The 22,850-nt window shown below is 34.8% G+C and overlaps 1 protein-coding gene across 11 annotated transcripts in view; it reads left to right on the top strand.

Moving 5' to 3' along the window:
- The window catches only part of BMPR1B (bone morphogenetic protein receptor type 1B), a 326,532-nt gene that overhangs the window by 224,520 nt on the left and 79,162 nt on the right, over nucleotides 1–22,850 (top strand). Inside the window, exon 1 of one of the 11 annotated variants that reach the window (XM_016144356.2) lies at nucleotides 8,771–9,028. The exons of the other annotated variants lie outside the window; for them this stretch is intronic. Within the exon in view, the coding sequence (XP_015999842.1) occupies nucleotides 9,016–9,028 (13 nt within the window). The 5' untranslated portion in view covers nucleotides 8,771–9,015. Of the gene's footprint in view, nucleotides 1–8,770; nucleotides 9,029–22,850 lie in introns of those variants that run through there. 11 annotated transcript variants of the gene reach the window in all.

Below are 22,850 nucleotides of genomic sequence, written 5' to 3'. Positions count from 1 at the left end.
GAGACCTCAGAACGGAAATCATGGTGACTGTTTAAATCAGATTGGTCATCTTAATGGGCTTTAAATCATCTGGATAAATGCAAGTTTTACTCATTTTTGGTTAAAATTGAATTTGAATATTTGATTTGGCATAATTCTTAAGATAACTCACTGCTTGACTAAATTTTTCACTTTTCAGCTGGGTGCTTGGTAGTAGCAGACATAACCACAGAGACTGCTGACTGACTATAATAAGAAATGTAGAGCAAGGTGGTCAGAGAATGGAATGCCTGTGTAGCTAAGCCTTTTGTATTAACCAAGAATAGTATTATAGTTTTATTTGTTTCTATCTGACTAGTGGAGGATTATTTTTGTGTCTAAATATGTCACTGGATTTATCTAATATCATGATCATCTAATCTCATTACCTCCATAGTTTAAGCACCTTCTGTCATTTCATGTACATTTGGTATCCTGATTTTGCTGTAGTCCTATAGGTAGAACATGGAAAGAAAGGGGTTCACTAAGATTAAAGTATGATTTTACTGTTGTGTGACAGTCTCTGTTTGAATAAGATTTATACATGGTTTCATTTCATTTTTTTATTTTTTACAAACTAGTTGTTTAAACATTCCGAACAAACCTCAGTCTTGTGAAAATTCTCCATGTATGGAGTATATTAGAAAGCCTTTAATGGGATTATCAAAAACTATTACTTCTCATTAAAAAAATTCAAAACACTAAGCAGCTGTGTTTTATATCTGAGGACAGGTGAAGGGAGATAAGAGAATTTTATTTGTATATATTTAGGATACAGTATGTTTCAGGCATCCTTTTGGTATCAGCCATCTGTCATTAGGAAAATATTTGAATATACACAGTGACTCTGGCTGGTAGAAGAGATGATAAGGTTTAGCATGCCATGAATCTGAACTGAAAATCATGGCATTATTACTTCTTTTATTTTATTTGATCTTTATATTTCTTCTAGCATCAGTTTTTAAAAGACTACTAAGAAATGTGTGTATAATACACTGACAGCACTATTATTGATGCTTTCTATCTTTTCTCTGATATGAATGTCTTTTCTGTTACTTTGAGAAGTTTTTTTATCAAGTAATTCCTTACATATATATTTAAATCTTTTTCAAAGAGTTGAAAATAGATTTTCTAGGAACTTTCTTTATGTGGTATATGAACTTTAGCATAGACTCTTCAAATGTTTAAATTCATATCTCTTTTATGTGTATATTAATGTGACCTTCCTTATTCTAAAGTATATTCAAAGTTATGAGAAAACATACATGGTAAAATAAAGTTTTGTTGATATTATCATTTCTATTATAATTTTTATTTTCAGTTCACCTATTATTTAATATTAGTTCAAGTTGGATTTGCTTGAATTTCAAGTGGTTTTGTGTGAATTTAATACACAATTGACTTTAGGATGAAATAAGAGTGATAGTAATCCTTAAGGAACTAATTTACAGATGAAATTATGTTCGGATTTTTATAATGGCTAGCATGGGAGGCAAACAGTACTGGAGATTTTGATTTTCTGCTCAGGGATGCATCAGCACTAATTCGATGAAAAGATAATGTCCTTTGAATATCTCTGGAATAGAGCTTCAGGTAAGTCAAATTAGTAGCTTCAGTGGTTCATGATTTTTATAGTGTATAACTTTAATTAGTGTGTAACTTTAATTCTGAGGAGTCTGGGGCCAAAGTGTTAACTGTTATAATACTTGGATATGCCTGTTGTTATATAAACAAACAACAAAAACCCCTTTCTTATGTAATTTCTTATAAGTGGGACCAAGTAGATCTAGAACTACTTTGTCATGGTGTGAAGAAAGCTTCTTTTGTTAAAACAAACTCAGACTTATCTCCTGATGGTAAGACTACATTGCATGATTTTGGAGACTTCTTTCATCCACCTATTCTTTTTCCTAAACCTGAAGAGTTGCTTTACTATACTTCCTAAAGCGTAGGCCTACTCATGGGGAATAAAAAACCTCTTTCCTTAATTCCAAGGCTCTTCACTCACCTTAGTTGCTTCACTTGTAAAAATGTGGTCGACGAAAGGCTGCTGGGAAACTTAAGAATGTATGCAAGACACAGGTGTAAATTAATGATAATGTATCTATTTTAATTATCATGATTTTTATAAACAAATAACATACCTGCTCTGGAAGAGAGTTTCATCTCTCATGGGATCTGAAACCGCTGATCTCTAAATGCACTGCTGTGCCTTCCAGAGTGTCTGGTGTCCCCCTCCTTTGAGTTGACAGGTTTGGGATTCAGGGTATTGACTCCTCTTTGACTCCAGCCCTCAGAATTCCTGGCAGTCATGTTCCCTGATGAATTTCACCAGCCCCCAGAGACTCTGAGTCTTCTATCTATTGAATGGACTGTTTTTGCCCTGGTTATTTCTTGCAGAGTGAAAATACATAGTTCCCTAGCTAATGAAGTACTGGTACCTGGTCCTTAGTCAGTTCCAGGCCTTGTTGACATAAGCACACTCCGTATTCTCATCTGTAAATAGGGATGATATTAGCTACTGCACAGGGAGGCAGTGAGGATTAAATGAGGTAATACATGTTAGGTAAATAGCATGAGGACTAACAAATAGCAAACGCTTACAAGGTGGTACGTATCACCACCACCATCACCACCATCACCATCACCACCACCACTACCACCATTATCATCATCATCATCATCATCATCATCATCATCAGCCTGTATTCTATCTAGAAATAACCTATTTGTCTTCCCTTGGTTCCTTGCTTCTCAGCTCTTGCCAGACATCTTCTTTGCATTCCATTTTAATTTCTGGTCTGAGATAACCATATTGACCAGGTGATGAATCACTGTAAGTGATTACAATGTAAAAAAATAACCTCACATTTTATGTACCACCTGGTTTCCTATTAGTAGGGTACAAATTTGACCTTACTAGCCATTAGTTGAATAACACTGAAAGCAGGTAATAAACTAAACAGAATATGCCTATATGGGGTTAAGGAATCCTGGGGCAATTTGGAGATTTATTTTGTTTTGTTTTTGTTTTAGCTGTAGAGCTTATTATAGGAAATTTATTGAAATTCAATGAAAATTATTTCATTGGTAGTTTAATCATGTAAATTGCCTTTAATTTTCTTCCTACTCTTTAATGTTATTTACTTTTTGAGTTTGATATGCTTATCTTGTATGTGGGCTGTGTATATCCTTGTTATATTCATGGTCTGACATGAGCTTTTAAAAAGAACTCTGTAATCTCTACGTAAGTGATATTGTCATAGATTTAAGATACTGTATTATAAAATTCCATGAAACATCTTGCTCTGATGAGTTTGGTTGTGCTGTTGATCAAATTATGTCCTCCAAGTACACTGTGTTACAGTGTTTTAGAGGAATATAGTTTGGGGCTTATTTGTTCTTTTTCAAAAGCTAACTCAAATTCCTTTAATGAGCCGCGGGAATACCAAAGATAAAAGACCAACATCGAAAGCCTGTATCAGAAGACATTGTCATGTTTGTTCCATAATATTGGGTGTCTAGACTGTTAATAATAATGTTTACATTAGGTGAAAAATGGTTTATGTTGTTGATGGGTGTTTAATTCATGTTAAGATATATGCAGAGTATTTTATAACAAATATATTTTCTCTACCACTTTTATAAATTCCTCAAAAAAGATACTTTTGATGTATAGTTGGTATAAAATGTATATTTTTAGTTTTTGAAATATATATTTAATGAAGAATTATTTCAGAAAAAATCTAAAGCCATTGAGACATGGTTGCTAGTAAAAGTTTTGAAAATTTAAAGCTAGAGAGAAATCTGGTTGTCTCTTTATATTTGTGTGTGAATTTTTTTGTTGTTAGCGGTAACTATAGAGAATTTCTTTTAAAATGTACTCTTTTAATAACAATGTCTCCCCAAATATACTGTGGCATAACTTTAAACATGATAAAGTCTGTCTTGGACTCCTCCTTTCCTCTCCCTGAGTAAATGGAAGAAAAGTTTGGCAGGCTCCATGCTGTGCACTTGATTGATGTCCAGAACATCTGAAGGACTTTTGTGTCCTGCCTGCTCTCCATGAGTGCATAATGTGTGAATACTTAAAGAAGGTCAGCCCTTATCACATGTAATCTAGGCCTGAAAGCAGATCAACAGTGACAGTCATATCCCATCAGAAAGAACACAAATCATCCTCTCCATGCTTTAGACAAGTTGTGGGATATTTTCTCTCTCTTTTTACCCCTTCCCACTCATGGGGACCTTGGCAGAGCAATGAAAGAGAGAGAAGACGTGCTCGGAATAATGTGTCACTCATTGGAGGGAAGAAGGGATTGTTTGTTTGTAATGAAGTGATGGTCTTTCACTGTGCAGCTGAAGGGAGCTTTAGGCTGTTAATGCCTAGTGATGTGGAATGCTGCAAATTAGAACGAGGTTGGGAGGCAAGAGGCAGCCTGAAAGCAGGCTGAAGTTGCAGTCTTTATAAACTCTGAAGTCAGGAAAAACGTTTCTGTACCCTTGAGTTCTATTGTTCATCTTTCCCTCCATGGTGTAGTAACTTTGTGTGTGTGTGTGTGTGTGTGTGTGTGTGTGTGTGTGTACACATACACACATACACATATATATATACATACATATACATATATAGTTATGTCAATGTATCGCAAAAAATCAGAGTAATAATATGAATAAGTACAATTCTGAGTGCACTTTTATATGTTTGTCACAACTTGTATGACAGTTTGAAAAATATTTTAGTGCAAAACTCTGTGGGCTATTAGGGACCTAAAATGCTATAGCTTCCAATAGAAAGAAGAAAATAACATGTTTTTATGTGCCTGTGTCACAACAGAAGTTTAATTAAAAAATAGATGTTGTTCCAAATAATATTATCAAGGATGTTTAAGTAATAAAGAAAATCACGCTCCATTGTTCTCATTAAAGACAATAAGGATATTATTACATTTTCTTAAATACAGAAGAAAATATTTTCATCTTATATCAAAACTTTACTGGTTTCTTTTAAATATAATCAGCTGTAAGAAGTAGGTGCAGTCAGTTCACACAATGGAAAATAACTGTGCAAATGCCTCCCCCAGAAATGAAGGCCTTGCCTCCAATGTCTGTAGGATCAAATCAAATCAAATTATGAGGTATAAGGCCCTGCCCAACTTCCCTGTCTCCTTTCCAACTTAATTTCGCTGCTCTCTACACATACCCAGTCTCTCAGTCTCATGTTCTCTGCAAACACTGCTCTTTTTCTTACTCATAAATGTCTGTACTATCTGTTCTCTTTGCTTAAGATTCCTCTGCCCTTCCTGCACCCCATGAATTCCTACTTATCTTTGAAGACCTAGTGCAGATGCCTCTCCCACACAAGTCCAGTCCCTACCCTAAGTCAGAATTCATCTTTGCTTATCCACTGTACTTTTCTGTGCTCTTTCCATATAGCACGCAGTTACTATATTGCACTGTCATTACTGAATTGAATGTTTGTCTTCACTCATTCCAGGATAAGTTTGTCCTGAAGGCAGATACTTTTAACATTCTTACATCCGTTCACTAGACACAGTCCCCCAAATACAGTTTAAAAACTGTATAAATACATAAAATCAAGAGATTTGGGGGGTGTCTAAGTGAAAATAAGTCACAAATCAAAATCGCTAAGATGGTAGTATTATAATTTAAAACTATTTTTGTGTATTATTCCAATTATATGACTATTTAATGAATTCAGCAAAAATAACTTGACTAAATAAATATTTTCCTTTGCAGGTATACTTGCGAAACATTGATTTAACGTAAGGCATATTTTATATGCTTGTTTTAGTGATCACATTATTTATGACAAGAATAATTTGGCAAATATTACATTAAAGAAGATTACTGTTAACAAAGGCTTTTATTGATGTGTGTCAGTAGATAGGAGAGTGATTAGTGAGAGTTGTCAGGAAATTGCTGACCATTTACTGTTGTCCCATGTTCTGAGTACAGTATGCTATTTTTCATATTCATTTACTTGTCTAATCCGTATAACAATAAGTTAGATAATAAGCAAACCATAGAACAGAGAGCTTAAACAATTTGCCCAAGGTTATACAAATAGCACAAATAGGCTCTCTACTCCACAGCACAGACTCCATAAATCTTGAATGAGTGATCTATGTAAGAATTCTACAAATGATACATAGTGATGACATGTCCTACTTATGCTGATAATACTATCTGATCTGTACTCCTTTTTCCTTTGCTTGCCTTTTTCTCATGGGTATATTTTCACATTGATGCCTCTCTTCTAATATTCTCTCAGCACTTTCTTTGAGGCCTCTTTTGGTGTGTACCTTAAGGTGAGAAGGCTAAATCATATGCAAATTGGGATTGTTTTGCTGAGCCAGATTTCCAATCTAAACTATAAGAGTTTTATTACATCTTTTGAGCCTAGCTGTCTGGAACCTAATGGTGCATTTTATAGAGCATCTCCTTCATTGCTAGCGCCTAGCATATGTTAAACAGTAAAGGTAAATGGAGGGAATTAATAGGGAGACACCTTGAATTTCTTACTATTATAAAGGAAAAAAGGAAATCTGTATTACCAAAATGTTTGACTAAGTGAAACCTCTCCTCACACTTCTAATCTAATTTTCACTTCTCACATAGTTGGAAATTCCGGTTCAAGAACCCATCCTATATGTTGAAATAACAAACTTTTTTTTTTTAAATTCATCAAGCCAGTGGCTCAAAAGCCTTTAGTTGTCATATAATATATAGTCTAAACTTTGTAACATGTATTCAGAATCCTGTACAATCTGATTACACTCTATCTTTCTCTCCTACCCTTTACTAAAAGGAGCTGTCTGCTCCACTAAGATTTTACTTCTCATGCTATTGCACAAACGAAATATTTTTCCTTTCCATCTCTTCCCTTACTATTCATATAAGTTCCATTCATATTTCAGCATCCAGCTCTCCCTTCCATTTTTGGCCTAGTCTAATTCATGCTTACTCTGATTTTTCATCTTTATTCCATTTGAGGACACTTTATCTTAAAATATCTTAGATTTTTTACTTAGTTCTGTGGTATTATGAATTTCTTGAGTGCATTTGCTTCTGTTAACACATAGTACCAAATCAGAAATGGTTGCTGATAGGAATTTTCCTGAACTGATTTAAGATTCCAGGGAGAGAGCAATGATTCTCTCTTTAGGCTTTGAACCATTTATGGATGCCCATATTGAGGAAATGTGAGCAGTGGGAACTGTCCCATATTTCAGCCATTCAGTCCTCATCCCAAAGCTCAAGGCTGGGTTCCAAATTGGCAATGGAACCATGTTGCGATGTGGCTCTGAGCCCAATATTGAAGGTTTGAACAAGAGATTCTATTGCTTGATTTTTGTCTGCTTTTCCCACATGTTACCCCTCTCCTCCTAATCACTCTTATTCACATCAGTATGCCTCACTCTCCCTCCTTTGCTTAAAGGGATATGGCTAAATAATACTGAAAGACTACCTCATTCATCATCCCCTAACCCATTTTCCTGATAAGTAAATTATATGGCTTTCATGAAGTACGAAATCTGTAGTTTCTTAAGCTTAGGATATTTCAAGATTTCCTATATGGTTAAAAAAACCATGATTCTGTTAAACTTCATCTCATGAAAATGTGAGTTATGGGTGTTGGATTAATAGTAGTATATCTAAAATTGTAAAAAGCAATTGTTGGGCTACCCTTAGCTAGAGAATAGATTTGAATGGCACCTAGTATGGTAGTGCTGGGAAGTGCTGGCATGTATTTATGTGGGGATGGGGGAAGAGAGTGTCTTAAAATTAAGAAGATGGCAGAGATTTTTTTTCTAAGGAAATAAGTCTTAAAATATCAAGTAAACACATCTGATGATATCTTAGGTATAACTATTGAAATACGTCTGCGCTCTCATACTCATGTATTCTTAATATTAACTTTTGTCTATTGTGACATTGCAGTTTCTATACATACTGACAATTCATTTATATTTCTTGCTGTTCTTTTATTATTGTCAGTCCCCAAAGTGAAAGAAAACAAATAGCCTTTAAAAAATATTTTTAGTGTTAAAAAAAGGTCGCTCAGAATATCATGCAGTATGATATTTTATAAAATGTCCATAGTTTACGCTGAGGCACAACTACAGTTAAAACCTAAGAAATCAAATAACTCATAGTGATTTTAATTGCATAATAAGATTGGTTAGGTTCACAGTTATTTTCTATATAGGAAACATCAAACTATAGTCATTTGAAATTGATTAATGAATAGCTTAACTGAAATATTTTAACTTGAAATATTCATTAAGGATGCCTTTTACATGTGACCCTTTGTCATATCTGTGCACTTGATTCAAAGGTATTTGCTTCATTAAATGTAAATACAGTGAGAGAAAACTACCATGACGTGACACTTGATGTATTGAATATTTCTGTCATTTCACCAGGTCAAATATTTTATTTCTACTTGTCTTTCTACAGCTTACAAACAGTTACAATTTTAGTAGAGAAAGAAACCTTGACCAAAGAAATAGCCTGTTTTATGACAGCAAAGTATAGTTGTATGTTGCTTTGGAATCCCTTCATAGCTGCCTGAGACCTCTGGGGGACTTTGGCATGGCCGGTGCAGAGCAAAGTGCCTGCATGTGCTGGCCCCCGTGTGGGCAGCCGGGTCAGGCTCCCTTCTTAAGAAAACAATCCTGCTCGGGGTCCTCACCGCTCTTTGTTGTCCTCCCCACGAGGTGATCAGTTGAAGCCTCTGTGGTGACAGAACCAGTTTGTAACAGGCTTGCCTTTCACGGTCCTGTCTCAGACTTGCTGGCAGGCTCTCCTGAAGCTCTGACAAGAGTGGCAGCAGAGGACTCAGTCAAAGAAGGAAAGGCAAGAAACAGGAGGCTTAAACAGGCAGGTCACATTTACTGCTCTCCTACAGCAGTGCGTTGGCTGGAAGAACTAAACTGGCAGCTTCACATTTCCTTGCTCATTCTTCTGTCTATGCACACGAGGGGTAAGAAGATCAGTGCCCCACACTACAGTGCTGAGAGGGGGCTCCGTTAATGTCTGGTTTCGTGGCTTTTATCACAGAAAAGAAAGTTCAGGGCAGAAGTTCAGTGGCTAAACATTTTCAAACCCCATCCTCCAACTGCTCTGCAATTTTACTGCTTTTTCTATTAGGGCCAAGCTTTCTAGATGTAGTATATTAGAGTAATTTTAAAGGGATTCAAAGTGTCTGTTTTCTCTAGCAATTAAGAATTAAATGCAATCTAGTTTGGAACTTTGAGTATAAAGTTGATTGTCAACATACTATGACAGTTTATATGTGAAGAATTTAATTATCCTAATGAACTTTGTTTTGATCATTTTAATACTGTAAGATTTTTATAGGCTAGCTAATTAACTTTGAAGTTCATTTGAATTTTATATTAATGCATTGAGTAAATCTCTAGTTTTATAATGGAAATAATTTTATTTTGTGAATATATCAGAAGTGCACACATTTAAGAACAGGGGCTTGATTAGTGATCATTTTGTCCAAAAAAATTATTCTTATATGAAGTTGACAAAAGGATAGATATTTTTAAAAATTACTTAAAAATTTAAAATAAAACAACAGTGTTAAAAGTAGGTGAACTATTTTCATGTTAGAAGAAAGAATGCTTAATGAATTTGAAACAAGTATCTGTGATAGTGATTTGCTATGAGGGGGTCATGAGGTTGGAAATAAAGAGAAAGCAGCCTTTATAAAATTAAGCTAGAAGACAAAGGGAATATGTATGAGATCAAATGCATTTATAACTTAACCTCATGTACTTGTGAATGCATTTTGTAAAACCTATTTGGCAATGCTATTTATTTGAGAAACGTATTATCAATTGTCATATGCTTTTGATTAGCATTTATGAGATTAATGTTTTCATAATCTCAAAGTATTCTATGGCACTATTAAAATATTGTATTTTATGGTTTGGCTACATGAAAAAAATGCTTTTAATTTCTAGTATAGAAGAGTAATTCAAAAGAGTTTTGTGTATTGATGTGAAGGAACAATAGGTATTTCATTTATGTGGTTTGCTAGTTTATTTTCTAAAAATTTTTATAATCTTGTACCTTCTAGAAGAGAACAGAAAAGCCTCAGAGAAACTGTTTCTTAAGAAAGTTTCAGGAAGCTCAAAACATGATATATGTTAGGTGAAATTCTTATTCCTCCGTTCATGCAGCTACTATTTCTTGATTGCCTGAGGGTAATTTTTTATTTTCTTTTAGCATTTTCCTTGAAACATATGAATACCTGAATTTATTACTGAATTACATCAATAAAAAGCAAAGAGACCATATGCTACAGTCTATATCTTTGAATCAAAAATGTTAGGCTTAGAATACATCTTATATTCTAAAATAATATAAAGATGTCTTACTTTTCCAGTGAGGAGTTTGAAGCCCAAAGATAGTCCTTGTTTTCGTCTAGGTAATATAACCTTGTTAACTCCCTCTCAAGGGCACTTTTGAGTGAGTGAGTGTGTGTGTGCGCACGCGCGTGTGTATGTGTGTGTGTGTTTGTGTGTGTGTTTTTCTACTGATTTATTCTATACCATGGTTGTTAAGAGTACGAACTCTGGACCCAGAATGCTTGGGTTTGAATCTTAGCTTTACCATCTATTAGATGTGTAAACTCAAATGAGTTATCTAATTAGTGCCTCAGTTTTGTTAACTGTAAAATGGGGATGATAATAATAATACTTACCATAGGGTTGATTTGTTTACTAAATGAGTTTATACATAAAGCACTTAGAATAGTGTCTGATGCATAGAAATATCTGAGAGCTTGTTTTTATTAGTATCATTACAAATATTATTTTATGTAGGGGTAGGAGACAACCTAGCTGGAAAAGTAAATTGAAATAGGATTTAAAAAGAAACTCATATCTTATTTTAGTGTGATTAACATACTGACTCTTAATTTATATTTCCAGCTTTGTCACCAGTAAACTTTTAATTTTTTTGAGGAATTCTCTACCTGTAACTTTTTATAAAAAATAAACTTCATGGTTTTTATGCCTTTGCCTTGCTGAAGAAAGTGCTGTAAATGGAGACTATGAGTTTAAACAAAACTAAAAAACTTTAATTTCAGAGTTAAATATTAATTGATATCATATACTGCTTTATGATCATTAATTCTGCAAGTGCTTCAGTGAGAGTCATGATCACGAAAATAGGTATATATGAAGCACAGACAAACGAAATGGTCATGACTCTGAAGTGAATGACAAAGCCATGATAAATGGTTTGAGATCTTAAATCCTTATTTAAAGGAAATGCATTTCAAAATGACAACTTGAGACATTTGGAGAGTATGTATGAGCTTCAGGCTAATACAAATATTTTGTTAATTAAATATATGGAAAATCTAAAAGTTTTATGTGGAAGAAATGTGTCCAATATTGCAATTCTACCTTAAATGGTACAAAGCTCTGCAAAGTCACGGTAAGTGGAAAGGAGAACTCTTCCTACTTGGAACACAGTAGCTAGGGCAGCCTGTGTGTAAGGTGATTCATTAACCTAATCTTATCACTGCTTAAATCTTATCTGAAATGTTTTACTTGAAGAGACACAGGCTTAGAAAAGAAGCAAGGGTACATCTTGGTAGAGGTTTTGAACTTAGTGTTTTTTATATTGGCACATAGTGATTGCTTCAGAAATGCATTTTTTAAAGGTAGGGATAATGACATGTAAAATTTCCTTTTTCTAAAAGTGAAAATATGACCTGTAATGTTGAAAATATGTAGTGTTGAAATGTATTATTTTAATGCATTTTTATCACCCTGCTTCTTACTTTTCAAAACACAATAGAGAGTCACAGGCAATCATAAATGAATATAGCACAGTATTAAAGCATTATTTTAGTCATAACCATTCTTCTGAAGGAATTTAGTGAGGTTATAAAGGTGACAAAACGGCAGACCTAAAGATTAAAGGACTCTTTCTGTTTGTTGTTCCAACACATTGGTAGCAACAATGAGCCCTTCCTGACATGGATGGGCCTCCTGTTCTGGCATTTTTAAAAGGTGAGATTTTTATTTAGCTTCCTGTTAAATGTATATGTGAAATTTTCTACAGTGTTTTTCCCCCTTAAAATCATGGTAGTAAATTATTATAGCAATCGAATTAAAAACAAAATTGGCAACCAACTTTTTGTCTTTAGGAGTAATTCTACATCAATGAAGAGTTACAGGGAGCATAAAAAAGGTGAGATAGGAATTAGCTCTTTTTGAATACAGGACAATCCCCAAATCCTAACTCTATGGCTCCTATAGTTCTATATAACCCAGATTTTACATCCTGCCTCTTCATTGCCAGGTCATATTCCATAGGTGTTCTATTGCAATATTTGTGTTTGACCTTGCCGATACTAATTTAAAATTTAAAAGATCAGTGTTATTAAATATTCTAAGTAGAGTTAAGGCAAAGAGAGAATACAGTAACAGGAGGATAAGAAACATGGCTGTGAATGTGTAGTTTCAAAATTAGAATGGTAATATTGCTACAGGGCATCAATTTTTGGTAATATTTTAAGTGAAAAATGATCCCTGTTACCATATGGCGAAATGTAGTGAAAATCTGAACTGTTAGACCGACACAGCTGTTAAATGCATAAATGCGGTTCTGTGTGTAAAATGTTTTCTACTACAGCTATTATGTGGCACTTCCAACAATTAATCTTGGTCTATTAATCAGCAGTAACTGCAAGCTGTGGTGAGCATCACAGATGTAAGAAATTTGATCCTGTGGTGATTTACCTGGGAGGAAAGTGAGTAAACTAGTTCTCAACTTAGATTCTGCAGAGTACATTTGATAATAGACATTCATAACTATTTAGTAAAGACTCAAATTATTTGGTTTTATCTTTTTTATGAGAAGTTATGTTCTTTAAATAGTGGCAGAAACCATATACGCAAATCATATATATATATATATATATATGTATACATAATTGTAATCGCTAAATTACAAGCTATGTGAAGGCTTTTGGAAGAAAAGCCAGGAAAAAATTTATGAATGTCTTTTTCCCTCAATTTTAGAATTCATATTTATTTTTATAATTCGTACAAGACATTGGTCAAATCTTTAAGACAAAGTATTAACAGTTGATTATAGGAAAATGGTAAGCTAAATTGCCTATCAAGTTTTATTACACTACATTTTAGGTCCAGATGGACTTGTTTGGTTCTGATAATATATTGTTTCCTTCTGAAAATTGTTACTTTGTCCATCTTAATGCATTTTTTGTGAAATATTAATATTAAACTATCTAAGGATGTTCATGTGACTGTGTTCTCAGAATAGCCTACTGGAAGCTCAGCTTCTCGGAGGAAGAAACTATGTCCCTTTTTATTTATTGCTGAATCCCCAGTGCACATAGCACAATGCTTGGTGTATAAGGAGTCTAACCAGCACGTACTCATTATTTTGCACATGACCCTAAATGGTGTTTTCATTCCTTGATATTCTAAGAACCTTTTTTGCTTAGCTTTTTAGAGTTAACTGAAAAATATTTTATTGTTTCTTATTTTTAATTTTTCGGAGATAGAATTTGATTGGCTGCTGACTCGTTTAGTAATTAGATGCAACCCAGTTGGGATGTGAGGTGATCCAATACCAAGATGACAGTATTAGACACTGTGAGCAGGGAAAGTTTTTAGAGAAGAGATTCTGGATTAGGGTGACAATCAAAAACATCTAATACAGCTGCTATTGTCATTTATAATAGCAATATGAATATTTTCAATACTCCCTTTTTTGTAATGAATTCTTACTGGCTACTAAGTGACTTATTTATTAGCTGTGTGTTTAGAAAAATTATAAAAACACTTTAATTTTACATGAACTTTGGTGTCCAGGAAGTATTACTACCAAAAATAATAGTAATGTATTTCTGTAGTTTCTACAGAATTATTTTAACAGTAAATGAAAAAGTATGAGATTATTTTTTGGTCTTCAAAAAAATGCTATTGAAACTCAAATTATCAAGGCAGTGGCAATAATAATAATATCTTTAACGAATAGTGCAATGCCTTTAGTTCCGTCAGATTGCTGGTAGGTCCTTACCGCGGTAGTGTGGGAACCAGACTTCTCCCTTACCTTTGTGTGGGGAACCAGACTTTGCAACATTCGGGTTGGCAACGCTACATGCTCACCTCCCACTTCTCTGGACTCTCCTCCCCCGTCAATTCACCTGCCAGAAATATTTCCACCAAAAGAGCCCGCCTCAAGCCTCGTACAAGTTACAGGTCCCCTTGCATTCGGGGCTGACGCCATCTTCGGCTCAGCCGGGCTGTCACTCTGCTACAGTAAACCTTGCTTACCCCCTTCGGCCTTGTGCGCTCCTCCTTCGGGGAATCTAAAAATTGCTATATATAATTTTCACTCCTTTATTAAAATAGTATATTAAAATAGTAGTTGCAAACCTTATGTCTCACAAAGAACATTGCATGAATTTTGCATTAGGAACCCTAAACTGGCCACAAGTTTGAGGCTAGCAGTCTACATCATTCATTTGATTGATTCTGGGACCAGAGTGTCTGAAACTACACTTTGGATCCCTTCTGGAGTCCAGAGTACAATTAATATACATATCTAATTCGCTTTTTAAAAACCTCATGAGTACATATAGAAAACTGACTTTGGTTCATAGTTGTTGTTGTTGTAGTTGTTGTTTTACTGCTGACAGTATTCTGTGGTACATAATGTTCCTAGATTCATCCTGATGTCCACAATTTTTATGGAAGTTTTACATGTAAGGAAATAGTGACTTACATTACTTTTGCATCAATTGTGGAATTTCTGTGATGTGGGAACTACACTGATATCAGCCACCTGTGAGACGATTTAATATAACAAGGCTTCTTAAAATTTTGCTGACCTTTCTTTTGTTGTCCTTCAAATATAATCTATGTTAAGGCCAATGGCAAGTCTGAGGTCAGGTTTATTTTGCAAACTGAATGAAATTATCTTTTTGTTATGTTTGTAGAAATATTTCTAATCAAACTATGTCTTTGCTGAAGTGTTTAGCTTTATCTTGGTTTCTCTCTCAAAGGAAACTATGACAATATTTTCAAATTTGAAAAAATAATAACCTGCCAATTGTAATTGTATATAATTTTAATGATTACCTCTTTATGGGGCTAAATCTCAGCTGAATGTCTTGGTTAAATTAATATGCTCAATTGAGTATTGTTTTCAAATTCCATTACAAAGCCTTCTTATGTTTTTATATTTTTAAAAAAGGTTGATGTTATAAGGGTAATATGTCGTATTTACCCATGAACTCAGTTCATTTGAGTGAGGAATTGTGCAGCAGCTCATTGGAGGAATGTTAGAGTGGCTCTCTGAGTTTAACTTAGGCTCTGAAATGAGCTGAAGCTGTTGAGATCAGTGCAGTGACCTGGAAAACAACAACAAAAAGAGTTCTATCTTGACATGGTAACACAAGGGTAGATGCCACCTAATTGAGGCTGTTAAGCAAATTGCCTTTTTACTTCCATGCTTTCTTACATATATTCTATATATCCACGTACATATGTTTCTTATATGTATGTTTTCATAAGATTATTACAGTTTATTGAAATCAGGGAATATCACTAAGTATTTCCTACTTAATTTCCTATGCCCTGAGTGAAAATTGTTCAAATTGGGGGATGGGTCTAAAGGAAAAAGACCCTCGTGCTAAATTACATAACTTCACAGACACATGACATTCTTTCAATGGGCATTTCTGGAGATTTGTTTTTGGCCTGGATTTTATGAATATACACTAAACAGTTTGTTCATAGCATGCACTTTGGTAGCTGTTATGAATATTATTAATCTACCCTACTTAACCTCTTATAGTGAAAAATACAATTTTCTGTCTTTTTTTTTTGTTAAACAGACTTAATGACAAACATCTTGCAAATTAGATTTTCATATATTTCATCTCTTTCTTATGCTCAATTTAATCTATCAAAGCCACACACTGTAGGAGACATCTGGTATTGAGCTTAAGCAGCTGGGTTTCATTTGTAAAGGTTTTGAGCAAATTTCAGTGCTTGCCAACAATAATATAGCAGTTGGCCAATGTGTTTTCTTTGTGGCAGCTAGGTGCAGTGTGGCAGAAGAGACCTGAATTCAGAATCAGGTGATTTTCTGCCTCTTTCTGGCTTGACTGTGGAACTTGGGCTTTCTGCAGACATTGCTGTGAGCACTGGCTGAGGGCTTGCAGCGATGGTTGTTGAAAAGGAAGCAACCTGTGAGCAGTGTGCAATCTGCATTCATCCATTTGGGAAATAAGGGGTCTGAAGTTTTCCTCACGGCATGGTTCTACGTATTTCCTACTTCAGAATCACTGTAGGTCATTTTCAAAATGCAGCTCCTTATACCCCATTACAAATTTACTAAACCAGATATTTGGGAGCTCAGCCCAGAAAGCTGCAATTGATTCAGCTGCCCATAAGGGATTTGGTACACAATGGATTAGAGTTCATACATTTCAGTTCATTCTTTACCTACAGACAGAAACTCCAAACCCCCTGCTGCCTTCTGACCAAGAGAGGGACCTATTTTATTAACGTGTATTTAAAAGAAATTATCAGGAATTTATTTTAGGAGTAAATACCCACATATCCAGTTTAGATGTTCTTTCTTAAACTATTACATTAGTATGACTTGTTATTTAATGAAACAATTGTCCTAGCACTATTAAAATATTGTCCTTATTGATGAAGAAGGAATAGTAAGTCTTAATTTACTTGGAACAATCCAAGTATAAACTGAAGGATTTCTGGGAGATCGAAACAGAAATGACAATTCTGGCAGGGTGGCTCCAAGTGTAGTGTTTAGCACATCTGCTTTGCACGCAGAAGGTCCTGGGTTCACGCACCAGGTGGAGCCACTGACCATACCCTGGGTGCACCAGGCCTCGGGTACATGCTGTGAGCATGTGGGAGGGGACACCCCATCTTTAGAGATCCGGTTCTTAAGGGGAAACGGCAACATCCATGGGTCAGGGGTGAAAGTAGGGGGAATTAAAGAAGCGGGGGTGGGGGGAAAGAAATGATAATCTCCAATTTCCTATCTCTTTCTCAGATGTAGTAATAATTTCTATCTCAAATAGTCATTGGACACCTGATAGGCTCCTGAAATCTTTTCAGAGTTTGGCTCTGTGAACTACCCTAAGAAAGCACTATATTGTTGTTTGGAAGGACCTCATCCCTGTACCGACCTCCAGTTATACTCAACATGTTCTTTCCAATGAAAATGGTTTGTCTTTGGGGCTTTGTATGCAGTTTGGGGGACTATCCTAGAAGTAACCAAGTTATACCACTGCTGGAAAAGTTGTACGCAAGAATTCTCACTACCTTAGTTTAGTATTCTTATTTTGCTGATTCTGAGTCCAGAAGTGAGTTCTCCAGATAAATACCGTGAGTTCCAGGGCATTATGTGTGGCTGGTGTGAGGATTGCCTCTTTGGAAGTTAATAGGTAGTGATTGTCTGTTGTTAAAATGTCATTAACTGGAAATGTACATTTTACCTTATCTTGTTTTGGAAATTAGCAGTCAAGATGGTCACTAGAAAGCAGTGTTCCCTCAGCGTCTTGATTTAAAATACACACACACACACACACACACACACACACACACACACGCGCGCGCGCGCGCGCGTCAGTACCACCCCTCCCCCCAGTTAATGTAGGCAGGTAATACCCTGAAAAATGTAACTTTAAAAGAGGTAAAAGAAGTGGCAATCTAAATGCTTGGGATTGTCTTGTTCCATGATCCATGTCATGCATGAGCTACATCTGCAGCTTTTTAAAGTTTCTGGAGGAAGCTCAGCAATGCAGCTGTCTCTAATGTACTGTGAACCTTGAAAAGGAATTTCCTTTTAAGTAAGAACGGAAGTAGGAAGTAGTTCGTGTGTGGGTTGATGGAGCTGGAGGTTTCCTATAACACAAAATAAAGTGCTGTTATGTAAACAAACATCTACACAACCTAAACGAAACCTGGTAGAAATATATGCTACAGACACTCACATTTCTGTTTGAAAAATACCTTCTTCTGTTTTCTCATTTTGACAAGTGAGGAAAATGAGGCACAGTTAGCTGTTAGGTAACTTACCTAAAGTCTCACTATTACTTCTGCAACCAGAACCAAAACTTGGGGTTCCGGAGTATTAGTTTTCTTTCTTAAAGGAATAACATTTAAATTTGACTTTAAGATTTCTATTTAGGCTGAGTGTTTAGAAAGTCAAAAAACAAAGTCTTTGCTACGTGAACATTTTAAGAGACAGATTACAAAATCACACACCACTGCCACCATGAATAAATATTTCATTGTATGAATACAGCTCAAAGTGATCATTTCTGCTTTGATTATCCTATTTATTCTAATACCTACTATTTTGTGGAAAGTACTCTACCATATTTACGCTATTCTAATATAGTGCACATGGGAATGCAAGTTATACACAGTTTTTTTCTGAGCCGCATTTCTTCACCATCTGAGGTGAGGAGAAGATAAAGTTAGGACCACATTTAGTTATTTTCTAAGGGAAAAAAAAAATTGCATCTTGCATTGAAGAATAGAGCTTCTTCTCTTTTTCCTTTTCCTAAGATTTCCTGCAAATGTTAAGCCAAAGAGACTACTTGCAAAATATCCCAAGTAGCTTTGACTGCAAACAAGAAATGTGATCTGCAGCTTTATACTTTGAGAGTGAGTGCTAACACCTCTACAGATTTATATCTTAATGCTAAAATTACAAGGTTATTGTTCCTTTCCATTGTAGGATATCACTTCACTGGGATACTTTAGGTTTACACATTGGATTTTATGGTTGGCTGTAGAATTGGATTTTACAGTTGCTGTAGAATGTTTTATAATAATTGATAACTGTCTTTACCAGGTAAAATTTCTGTACTGTTTATCCTTATTTTTCTACCTCTCCTTTGACTATTTCTTCAGTAACTATGAATCCAGACTTTGGTCTCAGGGAAAAAAATGGAAATATAGGGGGAAAGCTAAATAAATAGATAAATACAAGTTAAAATAATATGACTTACAAAGTTTTAGTCAACAGATTGGCCAACGAATTAACATCTGAGATTATCAGGGTTTGGCAAGGATGTGGAGACATGAGAACCCTTACCAATTAGTTGGAGCATAAATTGTTCAACCATATTGAAGAGTGATATATCATTTATAGATCTAGATAGTAATTATTCAGAAATATTCATGAAGGTAAGCAATAGTTTTTTAGATATGACACCAAAGTACAAGCAACAACAGAAAAATAAATAAAATGGATTTTGTCAATTAAAAATAAATTTGTGCTTCAGAATACATCATCAAAAAAGCAAAAAAAAAGACCACTGAATGGGAGAATATGTTTGCAAATCATATATTTGATAATGTACTTGAACTTAGATTATATAAAAAACCTTCAAAGTCAATAATAAAAAGCTAAATTTAAAAATGGGGAAGGATCTGGACAGACATTTCTCCAAAGCATATATACAAATGGCCAATAATCACATGAAAAGATGTTCAACATCAATAGCTGTCAATGAAAATCAAAGCAAAACCACGGTGAGATACTGCTTCACCCACTAAGATGGCTGTATTAAAAAAAAAATTCCAAGTGTTGGTGAGAATGTGGAGAAATTGGAACCCTCATACACTACTTATGGGGATATGAAGTGGTGCAGCCAGTTTGTAAAACAGTTGGCAGTTCCTAAAAATGTTAAACATTCAGTTACTTTATGACCCAGAATTTCACTACTAGGTATATACCCAAGATAAAAAAGAACTTTATATTCACAAAAACCTGTACACAAATGTTTAAAGCAGCATCATTCATAATAGCAAAATATATATATATATAAAACAACTCAAAGGTCCAAATGAATGGATAATGGCTATCTATATAATAGATTATTCAGCAATAAAAAGGAATGAAGTACTGATGCGTGCTATAACAGAAATAAACTTTGGAAACATAATGCTAAGTGAAAGAATTCAGATGTAAAGACCACGTATTATTCTATTTATATGATAGGTCGGTCCAGAATTGGTAAAACTATACAGTTAGAAAGCAGATTAGTAGCTGTAGGTTGCCTGGGATGGGATGCCAGGGACAAGAATGGGGAGTGACTGCTAGTGGGCATGGTGCTTATTTTGAGGATGATGAAAATGTCATATTAGGTTGTGATATGGTTGCACAACTGTACAATACTAAAAAACATTGAATTGGCATATTAAATTGTTGAATTTTATAGCATGAGTATTACATTTCTCTAAAGCTCCAAAAATATTTGTAGAAGTGATAACTAACAAATTTAGGATGGGGAAATGAGGAGAAGGGACTGATATTCATTTGGCTTTATTCTATAATATTTTACTTCTATATTTGTAAAAGTTTCTATAATAAAAGAGATTAACAGAACCAAATACATACCCACTTCCCCTTTCAGCTAGAAAACATGGGCTTTCCTTGAAATACTGAACATACTAAATTAGGTCTCCTTCATTGACTATCATCTGCTTTTTCTAATATCAATTATAATAATGTTTATCTCTGAAATCAGAATTTTAGTGAGGCAGTTTTATTTGCAATTTTATTAGCTGTTTTATGAGAAAAAATTCTTTGAGATTAACAGTTAACATTAGTTCTGGTTAAAAATCAGATCATTTTTCTTTTGCTAAAAACTTAGCAGAGTAGTTCACCTACAATCCTGCTTGCTCCATTAAAGGGAAAAGATATCTTTTTGGGGACAGCTGCTGTAAATAATTCTGAACCTGGGCCTCCTGGAGATCTGTCACTTTGTTTATGAACCTCTATCGTGCACTTTCCCTACATAGATTAAGGTTGCTTTGGGGGCAGAGGGCATGCCTATGGGCCAGGAAGGCTCATTTCTGAATCAGAGGTGCCCATTATTTTTCTACTTTTTAATGTAGCAGAAAGGCCTTTTCTGTCAAGGGGTTGAGTGGTTGGGAAAGTGCCCACACTGCCGAGTCCCTCTCAGATAGAAGGAACTCATGGTCATAACAAAAACATTTCTTTCCCAAAATATTGTTCCATGCTTCTCCCACTCACAGCCTTGACCATCATTAGAACAGGAAAACTATCTCAGGTCCTTGAGATTTATACATCAGAGTATTAATAACAAGTGATGCCAAGGCTGAGTCAGGGTAAGTTGGACTATAGTTGTGGCAGCATTCAAAAACAGCTGAAATATGGTTGTCCTGTAGAGTACAAGTTAAGTAAAAGTTTCTTTTTTTTTTTTTTTTTTAACCAGAGTGTATACACATAGGAGTGACTAAAATAGTGTAAGCACAATCAAAGGATGAGAAAATGTACAGACCCAGAAGTTTGTGTGGGGAAGTGGAAATCAGCACACAAAAACTAGACTGTGACTAGATAATGATTTTCAAATTGTGGTCCCTGCATCAGCATTGCATCAGTACCTGTTGGAAATACAAATTCATGGATCCTAACCCAGATCTACTAAATCAAAAACTTCAAGGGATGGCTCTGTAAATCTGTGTTTTAACAAGCTGTCCAGGTGATATTGCTGTGTGGCTAAAGTTTGGAACCACTGGACTAAACTATGTTGCTTTTTCAATGCCAAATGAGTAAGCTTAAATTATATCCCACAGGAAGTGGAAATTCATGGAAGATTTGTGAGCAGAGTTATGGAATGACTAGTGTTTTAGTTAGATAGTAGGGTCTTCTACTTTATTTTTCTAGTAAAGGAAAGATAAAAAGGCCTCAATATCTAGGGATCTGATTTAATCCATGCATTTCAGAAGGATATATTCATTTATAGTTTCTTAAAATTAAATGTGAAATTTTTAACAACTTAATAGAAATTTGGAAGTTTCAAACTTAAGTAATTTTTATCACTATAAATTACAGAATAATGTTTTTTTGGTACACCATTTTATTCTGTAAACTTAAAACATTTTGCAGGTTTAATAGGGTCTAGGTGTACTCTTAAATTCTGCAAATACTGTCCAAATAATTTTGGAAAATGGCTGAGGGCATTCCCCAGGTCACTTTACTGTGTAATTTTTCCCCAAGTATGTTTTGCATTTTAAATGTTTTCATTCTTCATCTTAATCTTGTTATGTATCAGTAACACATGATGTGTTGGCATCTTCTAGAATAACACATTTGTTCCAAGTGAAAAGGACTAGGTTCAGAAAATCTAGTCAGCCAAGAAGTTTACCCGACAGAAACCTATATTAAGTCAAAATTAGCATGCTCACATTTTCCATCAGAATTAAAATGGCACGAAGCCAAGAAGGCACTGTGAGAAGTTTGCTGGTCTGCCTTACAAGAACAGCATTGAGTAGATATGTTATTTAGTCCTCGACAGCAGGTAACATGTTCTAAAAGATCTTTTACCTGTAAGTCTCAGATGGGGCTAATTGCACAAAATCCGATTGTATTAGTCCTCTCCTTAAGAGTCACATAGGATATAAGATTCACTAGAAAGATTTTATTTTACTTCCAAATGGTCTTATTTTTATGTTTAAATAGAAAGTTGGTATTAAAATGCAGTGGCATTTTTACTCTTTAACAACCTAATCCTATAAAATATCCTTGAGCGTATTAGACTTAGATTTTGTCCAAGAGTTAACTAAATTTGGGGGAAAGGCAGCAAACTTTTCTGAAGTGCATCTAAAGAATTGAATTTTCATTCTTGTCCTGCTACTAAATACGTCTGTGACTTTGGACATAAAGTCACCTTGGATGAGGTATACCATTGAAATAGTTCATGTTGAAAATTGGTTTGCGGC

The sequence above is a fragment of the Rousettus aegyptiacus genome, unplaced genomic scaffold, assembly GCF_014176215.1.
Source record: "Rousettus aegyptiacus isolate mRouAeg1 unplaced genomic scaffold, mRouAeg1.p scaffold_m13_p_10, whole genome shotgun sequence".
In the NCBI taxonomy this organism is placed as follows: Eukaryota; Metazoa; Chordata; class Mammalia; order Chiroptera; family Pteropodidae; genus Rousettus; species Rousettus aegyptiacus.
This window is presented reverse-complemented; position numbering and strand designations above follow the sequence as displayed.